The sequence below is a fragment of the Mesoplodon mirus genome (assembly GCF_964341445.2).
Source record: "Mesoplodon mirus genome assembly, chromosome: 19".
NCBI classification, from domain to species: domain Eukaryota; kingdom Metazoa; phylum Chordata; class Mammalia; order Artiodactyla; family Ziphiidae; genus Mesoplodon; species Mesoplodon mirus.
This window is the reverse complement of record NC_138995.1, coordinates 30833783-30851454: the sequence shown is the minus strand read 5'-3', so window position 1 is coordinate 30851454 and position 17672 is coordinate 30833783. Positions and strand designations below refer to the sequence as shown.

Here is a 17672-nt window from a genome sequence, read left to right as displayed (position 1 = left end):
GAAGTTTTGGTTCGGGGAATGTATTATTTGAGAAGTCTTTCTGCTTCCTCTCCTCATTTCATATTTTATTTCAAATAATGTCGTGGTCTTAAAGCTTTAGCCGAGAGCCCCCAGAGCAGTTTTTCTCGCCTTTTCTCACTTTCCCTTTATTCCCCCAAGTCCATGAAACATGATATAATGAGCTTCTCCTATGTATGTGAATATTTATATCTTAAAAAAACTTTTTTTCAAATGCTTTATCTGAAAGCTGACAGAGACAGACATCATGTTGAAAGGCTTCAGATTTTTCAGTAAAGAGTTTTCAGTATTTCTCCTGAAATCCTAGAAAACTTATAATTAATTTTATAATTTATGTGTGTCAGGGGACTGCGTTTGTCCTGATTGCTTGTTTCGAGACATGTTAGAGCAGCTTCTTGTTATAGATTCTGAGCTGAGACTGATGAGGGTGTTGTTTTTTTTTCTTTTTTCTTCCAACTTCTGAATTCTCCATTTCTTCAGACCATTCATTCCTCAGTGGCTGAGTAATGTGCTCTGTGTTAGCAGCCAGCTTGACTGCTTGTTCCTCACAACCAATCAAGGAAAGCATTTTTAAATGGTAGAGCTCTTTTTTTTTTTTTTTTTTTTTTTTTTGCGGTACGCGGGCCTCTCACTGCTGTGGCCTCTCCCATTGCGGAGCGCAGGCTCAGCGGCCATGGCTCACGGGCCCAGCCGCTCCGCAGCATGTGGGATCTTCCTGGACCAGGGCACGAACCCGTGTCCCCTGCATTGGCAGGCGGACTTTCAACCACTGCGCCACCAGGGAAGCCCCTGCGACACCAGGGAAGCCCGGTAGAGCTCTTTGAGGAAGGCTTCTTCCTGACCCACCCTTCTTTCTAAGGAATAGAGTCCTTCGGGAGTGTTTCCCAAATGTTCTCTGGCTTAGGCCATTTGCCATTACTTTGGAAACCTATCCTGGAAAATTATCCAAAGTCTGCACACAGAAGCATCTACCTTACCAGGGGATCACTCTGAAAAACAGATCTGACCCTATGAAAAAGTCATTATCAGTGTCTGCCACTGCCCTCAGTATAAGTCTAGCTTGCTTACCATGATTCACAAAACCCGCCATGTCCTGGCCTCTCGCTGCCTCTCCAGCCTCTTCACTTGCAAATCCATGTCATTCATGTAATACTCTTACAACTCAGAATCAGTTACGTTCCTAAACACCCACCATGCCATTTCCCTTCTAGAATGTGTCTTCCCAACCTCATGCCTTCCCCTTTCACTTTCTGTCTCCATTTTTAAAAATGATTTCTTGTCCCAGGAGCTGGAATGTCATAGATCAGTGCTGGACAGAGAAAGCATCATTAGGCTCCGTACACCAGCTGACCCTCTGCAACTTCTGGGTTTCTCCTGCCTCAATATCTGTGACATGGATAGGAAGGTACCTGCTATTTAAGCCCCTCTAGGTATAGGGTTAAGGAAACAGAAAATAGTTGCCAGGTCCAGAGTCTTAGAATTTTAGCACTTGGCTAAGGGAATAGGGAATAGGGAATAGGAAATAGGGCTATTTTTTTTTAAGGGAATAGTTTTTTTTTGTTTGTTTGTTTTTAATTTTATTTATTTATTTATTTATTTATTTATGGCTGTGTTGGGTCTTCGTTTCTGTGCGAGGGCTTTCTCTAGTTGTGGCAAGTGGGGGCCACTCTTCATCACGGTGCGCAGGCCTCTCACTATTGCGGCCTCTCTTGTTGCAGAGCACAGGCTCCAGACGCGCAGGATCAGTAATTGTGGCTCATGGGCCTGGTTGCTCCGTGGCATGTGGGATCTTCCCAAACCAGGGCTTGAACCCGTGTCCCCTGCATTGGCAGGCAGATTCTCAACCACTGCACCACCAGGGAAGCCCAGGGCTAATTTTTAATGTGTGGTGATGATGAATATATATTTACATATCAGGGAAATTATTGACATACATTATTAATGGTATATGCTGTTAAATATGGTAGAAAATTTCAAGTGATATATTTTACTTGATTAGAACTGTCATCTCTTCTTTCGTGCTCAGGCTTCTATCTTTGTTTTCTATGCGACACTGTTTGCATACAGCTTTGTGAATGGAAACAAAACATTTGATGGCATTTATCTTTTATTAAATGGAATTAATTTTTTCTCAAAAACTAGTTAGTATAAATAAATCAAATTGGTTAACTTGGCGGGGGCAGTTTTGGACATTTTAAACTTGACCTTTAAACTTAGTCTTCTTTTGTATTTTGTCACATCTTTCACTTCTTTAGTAGTTTGGTTAGTGGGAGCTGGGAATGCACCAAACACATTGAGATACTTAAAATCGTTTCAACGTTACTGAAGTTCAAAGGCAAGTAGGAGCCAACTGCCTCTGCTTATTTCCAAAATAACATAGGGGAACAGTAATCAGTTGCAGTTGCTATAGGTAATTACAAGTTGATTTTATTGAGAAAGTGGGCAACACTGTATTTATGCAATAAAAAATTTATCAGACATACAGCTTCCCTCCTCCCTACCCAGCTGACGGAGGAAACAAACTTTCAACAAAACATTATTTTAATGAGCACATTGCAAAGGTGCTGGATTTATGGGAGACATCAGGCAACACTGATTGCAATTACTGTCTCTGTTTGTTGTTAAAGACTTTATTGGTTCCATATTGAGAAGAGTGTGAGGATGAAATTTAGAGGGGAAAGTAGTCAATCAGTCTGTTAGCCTATAAAGATGATCCCTTTTTAGAACGTCCATACTTGGTGGCATTAAAACTACCTGAAAATCATTGTCTTTGTAGTTTAAAAATCATTTGTTTTTGAAGTTAAGTTGTCATTGATTTGACCAGGGAGGGATGTATGACAAGTCTTAAAATGTCTCTATTCTTTTTTCTTGGGCTACTTGCTACATCTGTTATCATTAGGACCCTCTGGCATGAAGCAGCCTGAAAGCCTTGGGGTATCACACATATAAATATTGAGTTCTCATATCAGTATTCTTTTGTTAAATTGATCTTATCAAGTAACTTAGCATTAATTGCTTTATTATGTTGTATGCTGGTATTAGTCACATGACACTGCTGCCAAAATCTTGGCTCCCTGTACACCAGTGCCGAAATGAGAGACAGAGACAGAGTTTTGGAGGGGAAAGAAAGGGTGGCTTTATTCTTTGCCAGGCAAAGGGGGGAACACAGCAGGCTAGCGCCTCAAGTGTGCCCCCTCCTTGGGGAATAGGGAGAGGCCTTATAGTCGGGGGCTTGTGGTCAGGGGTATGCAATAAGGTTCAAGGCAGTAACAGTCTTGCATTGTTCTTTCTTCTGCAGAGTTTCTAAAGGGTGGGGTTGCTGACAAGATTAGGGTGTGTGCAGGGTCTCCAGTGGTCTCCTAATCTTGAGGACCTTCTCTGGTCCCTTTAATCTGGCCTCAGGTGGTTTCCTGGCTGCTCCTCCCTTGATTAGCAACTGTTTGAATCTGCCCTTTGGAACTCAGGGAAGGTCATGGAGGCTGGAGTCTTGCCTATAAGAAATGGGGGACCAAAAGGCCTCCATGCCTGGGAGCCCCATAGGGCCCTGCTCGGTTTCAACATTAGTAGGTGTTAGTCACATTGCATCATTATTACTTTATTCAGCCTCGGCTTCTTCACTAATATGTGCTGTAGGCATCTCTATCAAATCACAGATATCAAGACTCTAGAGCAGCAGTTGGCAAGTGTTTTCTGTATAAAGGACCAGATAGTAAAGATTTTCAGCTTTATGGGCCTTATGGTCTGTGTCTTAGCTGCTCAACCTTGTTATGTGTGAAAGCAGCTGTGGACAGCATTCAAATGAATGGTCCTGACTCTGTTCCTGTTAAACTTTATAAAAGCAGGGGATAGGCCTGATTTGCCTGTAGGCTAGAGCAAGGTTCATGGACTTGAATGCCTGTAGGGGATAGGCAGGTACTGCAAAGGAGTCAAGTGGCTGACTGGGGACTGCCACTAGTGCCTTGTCTAAAACGGGCAGCTACTTCTTACCTGCAGCCACTTGTGACTGTCCCAGTGATATTTGAGCTTATAATTCAAGAGTAGCTGGACACTGGTATTTTTACACAAAGCACTTTTTTTTTTTTAATTTATTTATTTTTAATTTTTGGCTGCATTGGGTCTTTGTTGCTACACGTGGGCTTTCTCTAGTTGTGGCGAGAGGGGGCTACTCTTCGTTGTGGTGTGCAGGCTTCTCATTGCGGTGGCTTCTCTTGTTGTGGAGCACGGGCTCTAGTCATGGGCTTCAGTAGTTGTGGCTTTGTTGCTCCGCGGCATGTGGGATCTTCCCGGACCAAGGATCGAACCCGTGTTCCCTGCATTGGCAAGCGGACTCCCAACCACTGCGCCACCAGGGAAATCCCACAAAGCACTTTTATCAGTGGGCAACTAACTTTAGATTTGTTCAGAAAATATAGTGAAGGTCAGGCTGTATATCTTCGTGAGCTCTTTTCTGGTCCATAGGATCTAGTTTTGCAAACTCTGGTATTTTCAGGTGTAACTGTGTATTATGTACAGGAACTTCCTGGAAAATGTCATCAGACATGGACAGCAAACATCTAGTTCTGATGCTGCTAGCTCCCTTCAAGTGCCTGTGACAGACATCAGGAATCAATCATACCACTCTCTCCTGCTGAGCCTAGAGAAAATTTCAGAGTGATTCTACACCAGTCCTCAGAAAAGCCACAACCAGTGAATTCGTTGTGGCCTCTGATATATAAGGTATTTGTCACTCCTGTTCCAGAGGACTCTCTTTAAAATGTTTTTGGGATTAACCTAGAAAATGCCTTTGGACTTTTTAATTCTATGACTTTAAAGAAGTCTAGCTAAAAATTGCTCTTAACTAAAGAGTATTTGAGAAAATACGTATCAGAAATAATGCATAGGACAAAAGGTAAGATTCTGTTCCTATGGCAGAATTTATTTTATTTTATTGAATAAATTTATTTATTTATTTTTGGCTGCATCGGGTCTTCATTGTGGTGCACAGGCTTATCATTGTGGTGGCTTCTCTTGTGGAACACAGGCTCTAGGTGCGCGGGCTCAGTAGTTGTGGCGCACAGGTTTAGTTGCTCCACGGCATGTGGGATCTTCCCGGACCGGAGCTTGAATCAGTGTCCCCTGCATTGGCAGGCAGATTCTTAACCACTGTGCTGCCAGGGACGTCCCAGATTTTAGATTCAAACTTAGAGAACTGAAGATCTCCACGGTTGCATGTGTCCGTAAAGGTCCTGGTAGCATTCCTTCTTTGAAGAGACCATGAACTTGGATTTCTGGTCTGATTTTTTTCACCATACCTTTGCAAAGTAATGGGAACAAATAGTTATAAAGGGGGGTTTCTTTTTCCTTTCTTTTACTGCCTCTGACCCTGGTGCACAGTTACTGGCGAGTAAGATGTTCAGAATTTAGGGACTCTGTATGTGAATACATGCCATCTGGAAGCACATACTTTTGGATTGTGTGTGTGGCATGCCCATGATGCAGCCTAAGTAAAACATGGTTTATTGTCCATTTTGATGGCGTAAAACTTTACATCTTTTGTACTCTGCCCTCTGTGAGTCTGAACCGTACTTGTCTTTCAAGTTTGATCTTCTCCAAGAATTCTGCTCTACCCTTTCGAACCCTCATTGAACCTGTCTCTTCTCTAGATTTCTTTAATCTTGAGAACTGTCCTAATTTAGTAGTGTCACACTTTATTACATTATTTGATTTAATTTGCATTTGTTCCCCCCCCAAAATTAACATTTTCTTTTCCTGCCATCTAGCATAGTAAGGACCGTGAATGGTGTGAACTGAAAGAACATTTTGTTTTTAAGCAGGCAATTTAGTACAGGTGTTCATTGGATGCTTTTTATATGCCAGTCACTGGGGCTCTAAATGTGGATGAAACAGAAAAATGGACCCTGCCCTTGAAGACCAGAGTCTAGTGGATTAAAGTCTAATGGAATTTGAAATATTCCCTTTTTTAGTAATCAGTGATGAACATTTACAACTCCCCTGGAAGGAAAGCTCCCCTGGGTCTAGGTCTTTGTTTCATTTACTGATATACCCCAAGTGCCCAGGTCAGTGCCTTGTATACAGTAACTGCTCAGTAAATATTTCTTAGGTGAACTTTTACAAGTTTTTTTTTTTTTTTTTTTTTTTTTTTTTTGCTGTACGCGGGCCTCTCACTGTTGTGGCCTCTCCCGTTGCGGAGCACAGGCTCCGGACGCACAGGCTCAGCGGCCATGGCTCACGGGCCCAGCCGCTCCGCGGCATATGGGATCCTCCCAGACCGGGGCACGAACCCGTATCCCCTGCATCGGCAGGCGGACTCTCAACCACTGCGCCACCAGGGAGGCCCTACAAGTTTTTATGTAAGTGCAGGACTATTGGTGTAGGTGAACCATAGTGTCTGCCTTCCACTTCCTTTACGTCTCTCCCACTCCTCATCCCAGCCATGTAGTTCTCTGCCCAGAAAAGTCAGTCTTGACTTTCCTTCCAGAAATATTATATGTACATATATGTACATGTGTGTATTTGTACTTTTTACACAAATTATAGCCTATGCCTTTCTTTCCCTTAAAAATATATCAGATAGTTCTCTATCAGTGCATACTCATGTTACTTTTAGTGGCTATATAGTATTTATTACTTGGACATTTCATAATTTATTAAACCAGAAACTTATTGATGGATATTTAGGTTATTCTGATCTTTTGCTCTCATAAACAGTATTACAGTAAATATCCTCACTCAATTTGCGACCTCTGCAAGTAGGAATTTTAGTATACATTCCTAAAAGTGGAATTGTGGAATTCTTATAAGTTCAAAGGGTTTATGTATTTGTAATTTTGATAGGAATTGCCAAATAGTCTTCTACAGAGAATATGAATGTGCCATTTTGCTGCACTCTTGTTAACACCATATTTTACCAAAGTGCTTGATTTTTTTGTGATCTGATAGGTGAAAAATATCTATTATGGCTTTGTATTTCTCTTACATAAATAAGTTTGAACATCTTTTTATATGTTTACAAACTCATTTCATTTTATGTGTTCTGTCGTTACAACTTCTGTCCATTTTTCTATGTGATAATTGATCTTTATCTTATTGATGTGTAGGAGCTCTTTGTATAGTTAAAAAAAAAATTCCATGTCTGTGCTTGCTTGTTTATATTTCTATGTGAATTAGAGAATCAGCTTGTCTAGTGACCTGCCCCATTCACCTAAAAAATCAATCCTGTTGGTATTTTTGTTGTGTTTGTGTCAAATTTATAGGTGATTTAGGGAGAACCGTCATTTCCATGATGTTTTGTCTTATTTCCCAGGAACATAATATGTCTTTACGTTTGTTTGAGTGAGTCAGTGTTGTGATAAAGGGCATTGTCTTAACTTTGGGACTGTTTCTAATGTTTCCCTATTAAAATATGCTGGCTTTGGGATTGAGATAGATCTGTATTGTATCATGTTAAGGAACTAGCCACCCATTGCTATCTTATTGAGGTTTTTACCGCGAAAGGATATATTTTGTCACATACATTTGTGTAATTCTGGTGACTCATATATCTGTTGTTTGTTTGTTTTCATCTATGAATATGATGAATTTCAAGTATAGACTTTTGCATATTGAACTATCCTTGTACTCATGGAATAAGTTCTACTTGGTCATGGAAAGTTATCCTTTTAATATGCTGCTGGATTTGGATTCTGTTTTCTTATATAGATCTTCCATGACTTACAATGGGGTTATCTCCCAATAAGCCCATTGTAAGTTGAAAATATAAGTCACAGCTGCATTTAATACAGCTAACCTACCGAACATCATACCTTACCTAGCCTGCCTTAAACCTGCTCAGAACACTTACATTAGCCTACAACTGAGCAAAATCATCAGACACAAAGTATATTATAATAGAGTGTTGAATATCTCATGTAACTTATTGAATATTGTACTGAAAGTGAAAATGAGAATGGTTATATGGGTACAGAATGGTTGTAAGTGTATTAGTTCTCCACCCTTCTGATCACGTGGCTGACTTGGAGCTGCCTCTGCCCAACATCAAAGAGAGTATTGTTCTGCATGTCGCTAGCCTGGGATAGGATGAAATTCAAAATTCGAAGTATGGTTTTGACTGAACGCATGTTGCTTTCACACCATTGTAAAGTTGAAAAATCGTTAAGTTGGGGACCATCTGTACTGTATTTAAGAATTATGCATTGATTTTCAGATGTGAGACTGGTGTGTGTGTGTGTGTGTGCGCGCACACACACACATGCGTGTGCTTGCTTTGGAGTTTGATACGTATTTTGTCTTTATGAAAAGAATTTGAACGCTTTTCTTTTTCTGTGCTCTTGAACAATTTACAGTGGATTGAAATTACCCACTTCTTAGTTTTTTGATAGAATTCTCCTTTGCAGCTCTCTACTCCTGTGTTCTTTGACAACCACCCCTATACCTTCTTTGGCTTTTTTAAGCTTTTCTACCTCTTCTGGGGTCAATTTTGGTCATTAATGTTTTCCTAAAAACCTATCCAGATTTTCTAATTTAGTTACATTGAACAAAATAATCTTCTTTCATTTTCTTTGGTATCTGTGGTTATTTCCTCACCATTTTCAGATTTTTTTTGATTAAAAAATAAATGACATGTGAAAAATATTCTAAAGAATGTGTTTTTAAAAAAATATGATGTAAAAAGAGTATATAGTTCACTTATCCATATTTTATTAAAACCTCAGTTATTCCTAAGGTAACTGTTATGAAACCCAGAACTTTAGAGGAAACATTTCCTTTCTGACAACTCTCTTCTCTTTTGACAGACCCTGAAGAGGAAAGTGAGGATGACCCTCAACTCGAAGGCAGAGATCCTGATATTTGGCACGTTGGTTTTAAGATCTCATGGGACATAGAGACACCTGGTTTGGCGATACCCCTTCACCAAGGAGACTGCTATTTTATGCTTGGTAATTGGAGGATCAAAGCTATACTGATGCTCTAGTGTCTTGGTTTTAGATTATTGGGTACATATTTTACATATGTCTTTTGAAATAAACTTTTCAGGTTTTTTATAGTGATAATAAAACATCTACATGTGACTAGTTTTTTTTAAAGATACTGCTAATTTTTATTTTTATTTTTTTGGATTTTATTTTATTTTTTATACAGCAGGTTCTTATTAGTTATCTATTTTATACATATTAGTGTATATATGTCAATCCCAATCTTCCAATTCATTCCACCACCACCACCACCCCGTCACTTTCCCCCCTTGGTATCTATACGTTTCTTCTCTACATCTGTGTCTCTATTTCTGCCTTGTAAACCGAATCTGTACCATTTTTCTAGATTCCACATACATGCATTAATATACGATATTTGTTTTTCTCTCTCTGACTTACTTCACTCTGTAGGACAATCTCTAGATCTCTCCACGTCTCTACAAATGACCCAATTTCATTCCCTTTTATGGCTGAGTAATACTCCATTGTATATATGTACCACATCTTCTTTATCCATTCATCTGTCGACGGGCATTTAGGTTGCTTCCATGACCTGGCTATTGGAAATACTGCTGCAATGAACATTGGGGTGCATGTGTCTTTTTGAATTATGGTTTTCTCTGGGTATATGCCCAGTAGTGGGATTGCTGGGTCGTATGATAATTCTATTTTTAGTTTTTTGGGGTTTTTTTTGCGGTATGCGGACCTCTTACTGTTGTGGCCTCTCCCGTTGCGGAGCACAGGCTCCGGATGGGCAGGCTCAGTGGCCGTGGCTCACGGGCCCAGCCGCTCTGCGGCATGTGGGATCTTCCTGGACTGGGGCACGAACCCGTGTCCCCTGTATCGGCAGGCGGACTCTCAACCACTGCGCCACCAGGGAAGCCCTATTTTTAGTTTTTTAAGGAACCTCCATACTGTTCTCCATAGTGGTTTTATCAATTTACATTCCCATCAACAGTGCAAGAGGGTTCCCTTTTCTCCACACCATCTCCCGCATTTGTTGTTTGTAGATTTTCTGATGATGCCCATTCTAACTGGTGTGAGGTGATACCTCATTGTAGTTTTGATTTGCATTTCTCTAATAATTTGTGATGTTGAGCAGCTTTTCATGTGTGTCTTGGCCATCTGTATGTCTTCTTTGGAGAAATGTCTATTTAGGTCTTCTGCCCATTTTTTGATTGGGTTGTTTTCACTTTAATATTAAGCTACATGAGCTGTTTATACATTTTGGAGATTAATCCTTTATCCATTGATTCATTTGCACATATTTTCTCCCATTCTGAGAGTTGTTTTTTCATCTTGTTTATAGTTTCCTTTGCTGTGCAAAAGCTTTTAAGTTTCATTAGGTCCCATTTGTTTATTTTTGTTTTTATTTCCATTACTCTAGGAGGTGGATCAAAAAAGATCTTGAATGGGCCTCCCTGGTGGCGCAGTGGTTGAGAGTCCGCCTGCCGATGCAGGGGATACGGGTTCGTGCCCCGGTCTGGGAGGATCCCATATGCCGCGGAGCGGCTGGGCCCGTGAGCCATGGCCGCTGGGCCTGCGCATCCGGAGCCTGTGCTCCGCAACGGGAGAGGCCACAACAGTGAGAGGCCCGCATACCGCAAAAAAAAAAAAAAAAAAAAAAAAAGATCTTGCTGTGATTTATGTCAAAGAGTGTTCTTCCTATGTTTTCCTCTACGAGTTTTATAGTGTCTGGTCTTACATTTAAGTCTTTAATCCATTTTGAGTTTATTTTTGTGTATGGTGTTAGGGAGTGTTCTAATTTTATTCTTGTACATGTAGCTGTCCAGTTTTCCCAGCACCACTTATTGAAGAGACCGTCTTTTCTCCATTGTATATCCTTGCCTCCTTTGTCATAGAATAGTTGACCATAGGTGCGTGGGTTTATCTCTGGGCTTTCTGTCCTGTTCCATTGATTTATATTTCTGTTTTTGTGCCAGTACCATATTGTCTTGATTACTATAGCTTTGTAGTATAGTCTGAAGTCAGGGAGCATGATTCCTCCAGCTCCGTTTTTTTCCCTCAAGACTGCTTTGGCTATTCAGGGTCTTTTGTGTCTCCATACAAATTTTAAGATTTTTTTGTTCTAGTTCTGTAAAAAATGCCATTGATAATTTGATAGGGATTGCACTGAATCTGTAAATTGCTTTGGGTAGTATAGTCATTTTCACAGTATTGATTCTTCCAATCCAAGAACATGGTATATCTCTCCATCTGTTTGTGTCATCTTTGATTTCTTTCACCAGTGTCTTATAGTTTTCTGAGTACAGGTCTTTTACCTCCTTAGGTAGGTTTATTCCTAGGTATTTTATTCTTTTTGTTGCAATGGTGAATGGGATTGTTTCCTTAATTTCTCTTTCTGATCTTGTGTTGTTAGTGTATAGGAATGCAAGAGATTTCTGTGCATTAATTTTGTATCCTGCAACTTTACCAGATTCATTGATTAGCTCTAGTAGTTTTCTAGTGGCATCTTTAGGATTCTCTATGTATAATATCATGTCATCAGCAGTGACAGTTTTACTTCTTCTTTTCCAACTTGTATTCCTTTTATTTCTTTTTCTTCTCTGATTGCCGTGGCTAGGACTTCCAAAACTATGTTGAATAATAGTGTCGAGAGTGGACATCATTGTCTTCTTCCTGATCTTAGAGGAAATGCTTTCAGTTTTTCACCATTGAGAATGATGTTTGCTGTGGGTTTGTCATACATGGCCTTTATTATGTTGAGGTAGGTTCCCTCTATACCCACTTTCTGGATAGTTTTTATCATAAATGGGTGTTAAATTTTGTCAAAAGCTTTATCTGCATCTATTGAGATCATCATATGGTTTTTATCCTTCAGTTGTTAACATGGTGTATTACATTGATTGATTTGCATATATTGAAGAATCCTTGCATCCCTGGGATAAATCCCACTTGATCATGGTGTATGATCCTTTTAATGTGCTGTTGGATTCTGTTTGCTAGTATTTTGTTGAGGTTTTTTGCATCTATATTCATCAGTGATATTGGTCTGTAATTTTCTTTTTTTGTAGTATCTTTGTCTGGTTTTGGTATCAGGGTGATGGTGGCCTCATAGAATGAGTTTGGGAGTGTTCCTTCCTCTGCAATTTTTTGGAAGAGTTTGAGAAGGATGGGTGTTAGCTCTTCTCTAAATGTTTGATAGAATTCACCTGTGAAGCCATCTGGCCTTGGACTTTTGTTTGTTGGAGGATTTTTAATCACAGTTTCAATTTCATTACTTGTGATTGGTCTGTTCATATTTTCTGCTTCTTCCTGGTTCAGCCTTAGAAGGTTATACCTTTGAAAGAATTTGTCCATTTCTTCCAGGTTGTCCATTTTATTGGCATAGAGTTGCTCGTAGTAGTCTCTTAGGATGCTTTGTATTTCTGCAGTGTCTGTTGTAACTTCTCCTTTTTCATTTCTAATTTTATTGATTTGAGTCCTCTCCCTCTTTTTCTTGATGAGTCCCAGAAGGAGAAGAGAGAGAGAAAGGACCCGAGAAAACATTTGAAGAGATTATAGTCGAAAACTTCCCTAATGTGGGAAAGGAAATAGCCACCCAAGTCCAGGAAGCACAGCGAGTCCCATACAGGATAAACCCAAGGAGAAACACGCCGAGACATATAGTAATCAAACTTGCAAAAATTAAAGACAAAGAAAAATTATTGAAAGCAGCAAGGGAAAAATGACAAATAACATACAAGGGAACTCCCATAAGGTAACAGCTGATTTCTCAGCAGAAGCTCTGAGAACTCACACACTTTGTGTGTGCCCTCCAAGAGTGGAGTCTCTGTCTCTCCCAGTCCTGTTGAAGTCCTGAAATCAAATCCTGCTATCTTTTAAAGTCTGATTCTCTGGGGATTCCTCCTCCCAGTGCCCGACCTTCAGGTTGGGAAGCCTGACGTGGGGCTCTGAACCTTCACTCCAGTGGATGGACTTCTGTGGTATAAGTGTTCTCCGGTCTGTGAATCACCCACCCAGCAGTTATGGGATTTGATTTTATTGTGATTGCGCCCCTCCTACCGTCTCACTGTGGCTTCTCCTTTGTCTTTGGATGTGGGGTATCATTTTTGGTGAGTTCCCGTGTCTTCCTGTCGATGATTGTTCAGCAGTTAGTTGTGATTCTGGTGCTTTCACAAGAGGGAGTGAGAGCACGTCCTTCTACTCCGCCATCTTGAACCAATCTCTCCGATACTGCTAATTTTTAAAATTGCTTTTCTTTTCATTCCCAGTGTTTATGGAGTTCCCCAAATATGATAAACAGTTTTCAAGATTTTTCATCAGTGCTACTAAATCATCTAAGTCAACTTATCAGTGTGAAGTTTTTAAAATACTTCCCTATCTATATAGGTTTTTAGTGAAAGTTTTTTCTAGTTTTGAATTTAGGTTCTTCTCAAAAACAGCTGACCTGACAACACAGCCTCCCTCCCACCCTCACCCCGCACCCCAATTGAGTTTCCCTCATTTCCCTCATTTAGTTCTTTGGGAAGCAGTAATTCAGCTGTGGTCAGGCTAACTGAAGCTGTGGAGTTTGTGGAGCTTTGCTTTTTGTTTCTTTGCTCTAAGTTTTTTGTTTTATTTTTAGACTTTCTCTTTGTTTTCTGATGCACAGTGTGCAAACAGTATCCTTTTTTCCTCGCAAAGCTTCTCAGGGTTTATTTTGTCCTTGGCTCTGATCTCCTGATTATTTAGGGTCGATCTCACTCTTACCTGTCTGGGGAAATCTACTCATGTGTTTGGTTTTAGAGCCAGGATGCACCAAGGCTCAAACTGAGTATTTATAATAAGAATTATCTCCCAATTAATAGAGTGTTTGTAGGGGGTCCACTGTGTTCTATGTGCTGCATAAGGTTCTGGAGTATTGGAGATGGATAAAACTTGGTCCTTGCCTTCTAGGAATTATGGGTTTGGAGTGGCCCTTTCAGACATTACATCATTAAGTGTTTTCCAAATTTCAGTCATTCGCACATCAGCTTCATGTTTTTTGCCATATCTATGTGCTACCCATGTTATTATTACTTATGTAATATTTCTCTCTAGATTAACTCAGTTTTTTTCTTTCATCAAAATAAATTTATTTTGGGAGATTTTATATCACTGTCTTAAATGGAAAACCAGTATCACTTGACATAATTAGAAGAGTTGTTAAAAAGTTTATAGAAAGAAAGTAAAACAGAATTAAGTGCCCACCTCTTTTTTTTTTTTTTTTTTTTTTTTTTTTTGTGGTACGCGGGCCTCTCACTGTTGTGGCCTCTCCCGTTGAGGAGCACAGGCTCCGGACGCGCAGGCTCAGCGGCCATGGCTCATGGGCCTAGACACTCCGTGGCGTGTGGGATCTTCCCGGACCGGGGCACGAACCCGTGTCCCCTGCATCGGCAGGCGGACTCTCAACCACTGTGCCACCAGGGAAGCCCTGCCCACCGCTTTTGTTTGCTGAAGGTCCTGAGCCTCAGTCCTATTCTGTCTTTAGTAACTGTTATGAAGAGGTGTTAACTGGATCATGGTACCAATCCTGGACTTTGTCCTTCCTGTCAGCAGGGAGATTGGAAGATCATTACGTAGGGAATTACTTTCTCCTGGTATGATTCAGTGGTAAGTTCTTCAATTCTTCTCATGGATGAGTCCTGCATTTGTTACACACTGATCTAAGTAAACCCTAAGTCTCTTGCCTTCCATTTGCATGTTGCTTTCCATCCATTTGCATGTTGCTTTCCAGTTTACAGATCAATTTCACATAAGCAATTTCATTCAGTCTCCAAACAGCCTTGCCGGGGGAAGGTGCAGGAATTGTTCTGTTCTTTCGTAATTTGCTGAAAGTCACTCACTTCATGTGAGGCTGAACAGGGACCAGTGTGGGTTGCAGGTTTCATATATGGTGCTTTTCTTGCTCTAAAAGGGACCATTTAGATTGGATCCCAATTCACTGAAATCTCTAGGTGGGAACGCTTTTAGGGTTAAGGTCATCTCTTTGCCTGCCCGTCCCCTGCTTGCCTCTCCCCTGCTTGCCTCAGCATCTGAGTTTCTAGTCTGAAGTCTTTACCCCATTGTTTTGAGCATTATTTGTAGGTAGAACAGATTATTAATTCATGTTTTAATATACCACCCGATGTGGATATTTACCGTGAGTATAAATGGGTGATAGTTTCAGCCAATAAACCACTTTCCTTTTGGATACTCTGTTGGAGTTTCTATGACTATTTTGCACCTTTAAAAGAAGTGAGAGTCAGAATGGTGCTATTTTTAATAGCTTTATTAATTTTCTGTATACAAAAGTAGTAAATACACATGGTAAAGGCTCAGCTACTTTCTATTTATTTAATAACATCGCGTGTTCTTTTCTGATTGAAAAAGTAATACATGCTCATTGTAGAGAAAAGAAACTCTGAAAAATATAAAATGAAAGAAAAATATAAAAATCAGGTTTATGTCTATTTTAGTACATTCCTTTTCAGTCTTTTTCCTATGTGTGCATATATATGTATCTGGAATAACAATAGTATATGAATAACAGCTATGTTTATTGGGGACTAATGACAAGTCAGACCTTCTTGGAGTCTTCTCAGTAACCCTGAGAAGTAGATGTTAGCTATATTGAGAAAGAAAAATTTAAGGTTAGATCAATGTCGTTACTTAGCCATGGTTACACAGCAGGTAAGAGGCGTGGATTGGAACTTGTCACTTTAGCCCACTTGGGCTCTGACACCCGTGTCAGGCCATCCCCTCCCCACCATCTGGAGTCCCTCCTCACCCCACTGCGGCGCTGAGCCCTGCTCTGGGCTTCTGTGCCTTCCTCCCCCTCCCTCAGGGTGATGCCTAAGGTGTTCGGAAGGGCAGAAAAGAAGGTGACAGTGGTGGTGTGTTTGCTTCTTTCTTTTCCATTTCCTTTTTTAAAAAAATTATTTTTTAATTAAAAAAATTTTTTTTACATCTTTATTGGAGTATAATTGTTTTACAGTGGTGTGTTAGTTCCTGCTGTATAACAAAGTGAATCAGCTATATGTATACATATATCCCCGTATCCCCTCCCTCTTGCGTCTCCCTCCCACCCTCCCTATCCCACCACACACATAAAACACCGAGCTGATCTCCCTGTGCCATGCGGCTGCTTCCCACTAGCTACCTATTTTACGTTTGGTAGTGTATATATGTCCATGCCACTCTCTCACTTCGTCCCAGCTTTGCATTTCTTTTTGAACTTATGTTTTTCTTGGCTCAGAAAAACATTAAAAATGAAAATATTAAATAATTATGTTGTCCTTTGACTTATATATTATAATGAATATACATTTTAAAATATACACTGGTTCCCTTTTTCTGTTGTAGGTGATAAACAGAAGAAGTGTGTTATTACTTTATAGGAGCTGATATCCAAGACATACCATCTAGTCCTGATTTCCCAACTCCTGCCCTCAGATATAGGTTAAATAACTGATAACCTACTGAACTGGGCCAGGCATAGCCCACTGTACCCAAAGTTTGTATTTAGAATCTATTTTCTTATTAAGATGTCATGTCTGATTTCTAAAATGAATTTTCCCACACCTCCTCTTAGCCAAAACAAGACAAAGATAAAAGCAACCGTGGTCGAAAGCTACCTTTTCTCTTTACTTTTTAAAAGCCAAATACTATAAAGAGCCTTATGGAGGGACCTCAGCCCTGTGCTGATATCTGAAATCTGAACTCCATAGCACTTATGAAAAGGAAACAGTTTAGCTCAATTTATAATAATATATTGGTCTGCAGAGGAAGTGCAGACTGAACCGTGCTGTCTCAAGTAAATACTCCAGGGGTGTCTGATGGGGAACGCGTCGGGTGCCTGTAATAAATCCACTGCCTGTGGAATTGAGTGAAGGCCCTGCTTGCAGTGCCTGAGGACACGCTTAACTGGGGTTGTCACGGTTTTACTTTTAAATTGGAATCTTTGCCCTAATCTCAGAGTTAGACATGACCAGATTTGCAAACAGATTTACAGTTTTCACTAATTTTCCAACCAGAACTTCAAAACACACTTAGAGAAGAAAAAAAAACACACTCTGGTTTTTCTCAGAGAAGGATGATTTACTTTGCCACAGATGTTTTCCATAGACTGAATGCAACCAGGGAGTTAGGGACTTAAAGGTGGCTTGGAGACAAACTGTGGGTTTGTTTTTTTGTGGAGCAGATTATACAGTTCAAGGGACATCAGCCAAATTATGTTCATTAACCAGGAGCTGAGTGTGGAGGTGGGATGGTGCAGGACAAAGGTGAGTGCTAGGTAAACATTTTGGGCGATGTGCCCCTTCCCTTATTTGTTACTATTTTTTACATGTCACTCTTCAAGACTCTGTTCTATCTCCTCTCTTTACTTTTGTTTCCTTAAATCCAACTACATCTCTTTTTCACATATGTGTCATTACTATACCCATCAGCTATTTCAAAGCTTTAGTTGCCAAGTAAAAATTCCATGGCAAAAAAAGAAAACAGCAATATAAATTGAAATGCACAGTATTTCTTTTTTGGGTTGACATTCCCTCACCAGCAGTTCAGGGTAGAATAATGGAAAGGCCATGTCCCATCAGGTGACCAGGTTCCAGACTCCCCTCTTTGTCCATTGGCTGTGCATTGTTTGTTCCCCTCTGAGTCTCTGCCGCCACTGAAAAACTAGTGCTTCACGATACTTGCTTCCCAGGGTTGTTGTGA

The 17672-nt window shown here is 40.2% G+C and overlaps 1 protein-coding gene across 1 annotated transcript in view; it reads left to right on the top strand.

The window, feature by feature from the left end:
- Nucleotides 1–17672, top strand: part of FTO (FTO alpha-ketoglutarate dependent dioxygenase) — a 372431-nt gene that overhangs the window by 117403 nt on the left and 237356 nt on the right. Inside the window, exon 4 of the mRNA XM_082607937.1 lies at nt 8811–8954. Coding sequence (XP_082464063.1) covers nt 8811–8954 — 144 coding nt within the window. The remainder of the gene's footprint in view (nt 1–8810; nt 8955–17672) is intronic.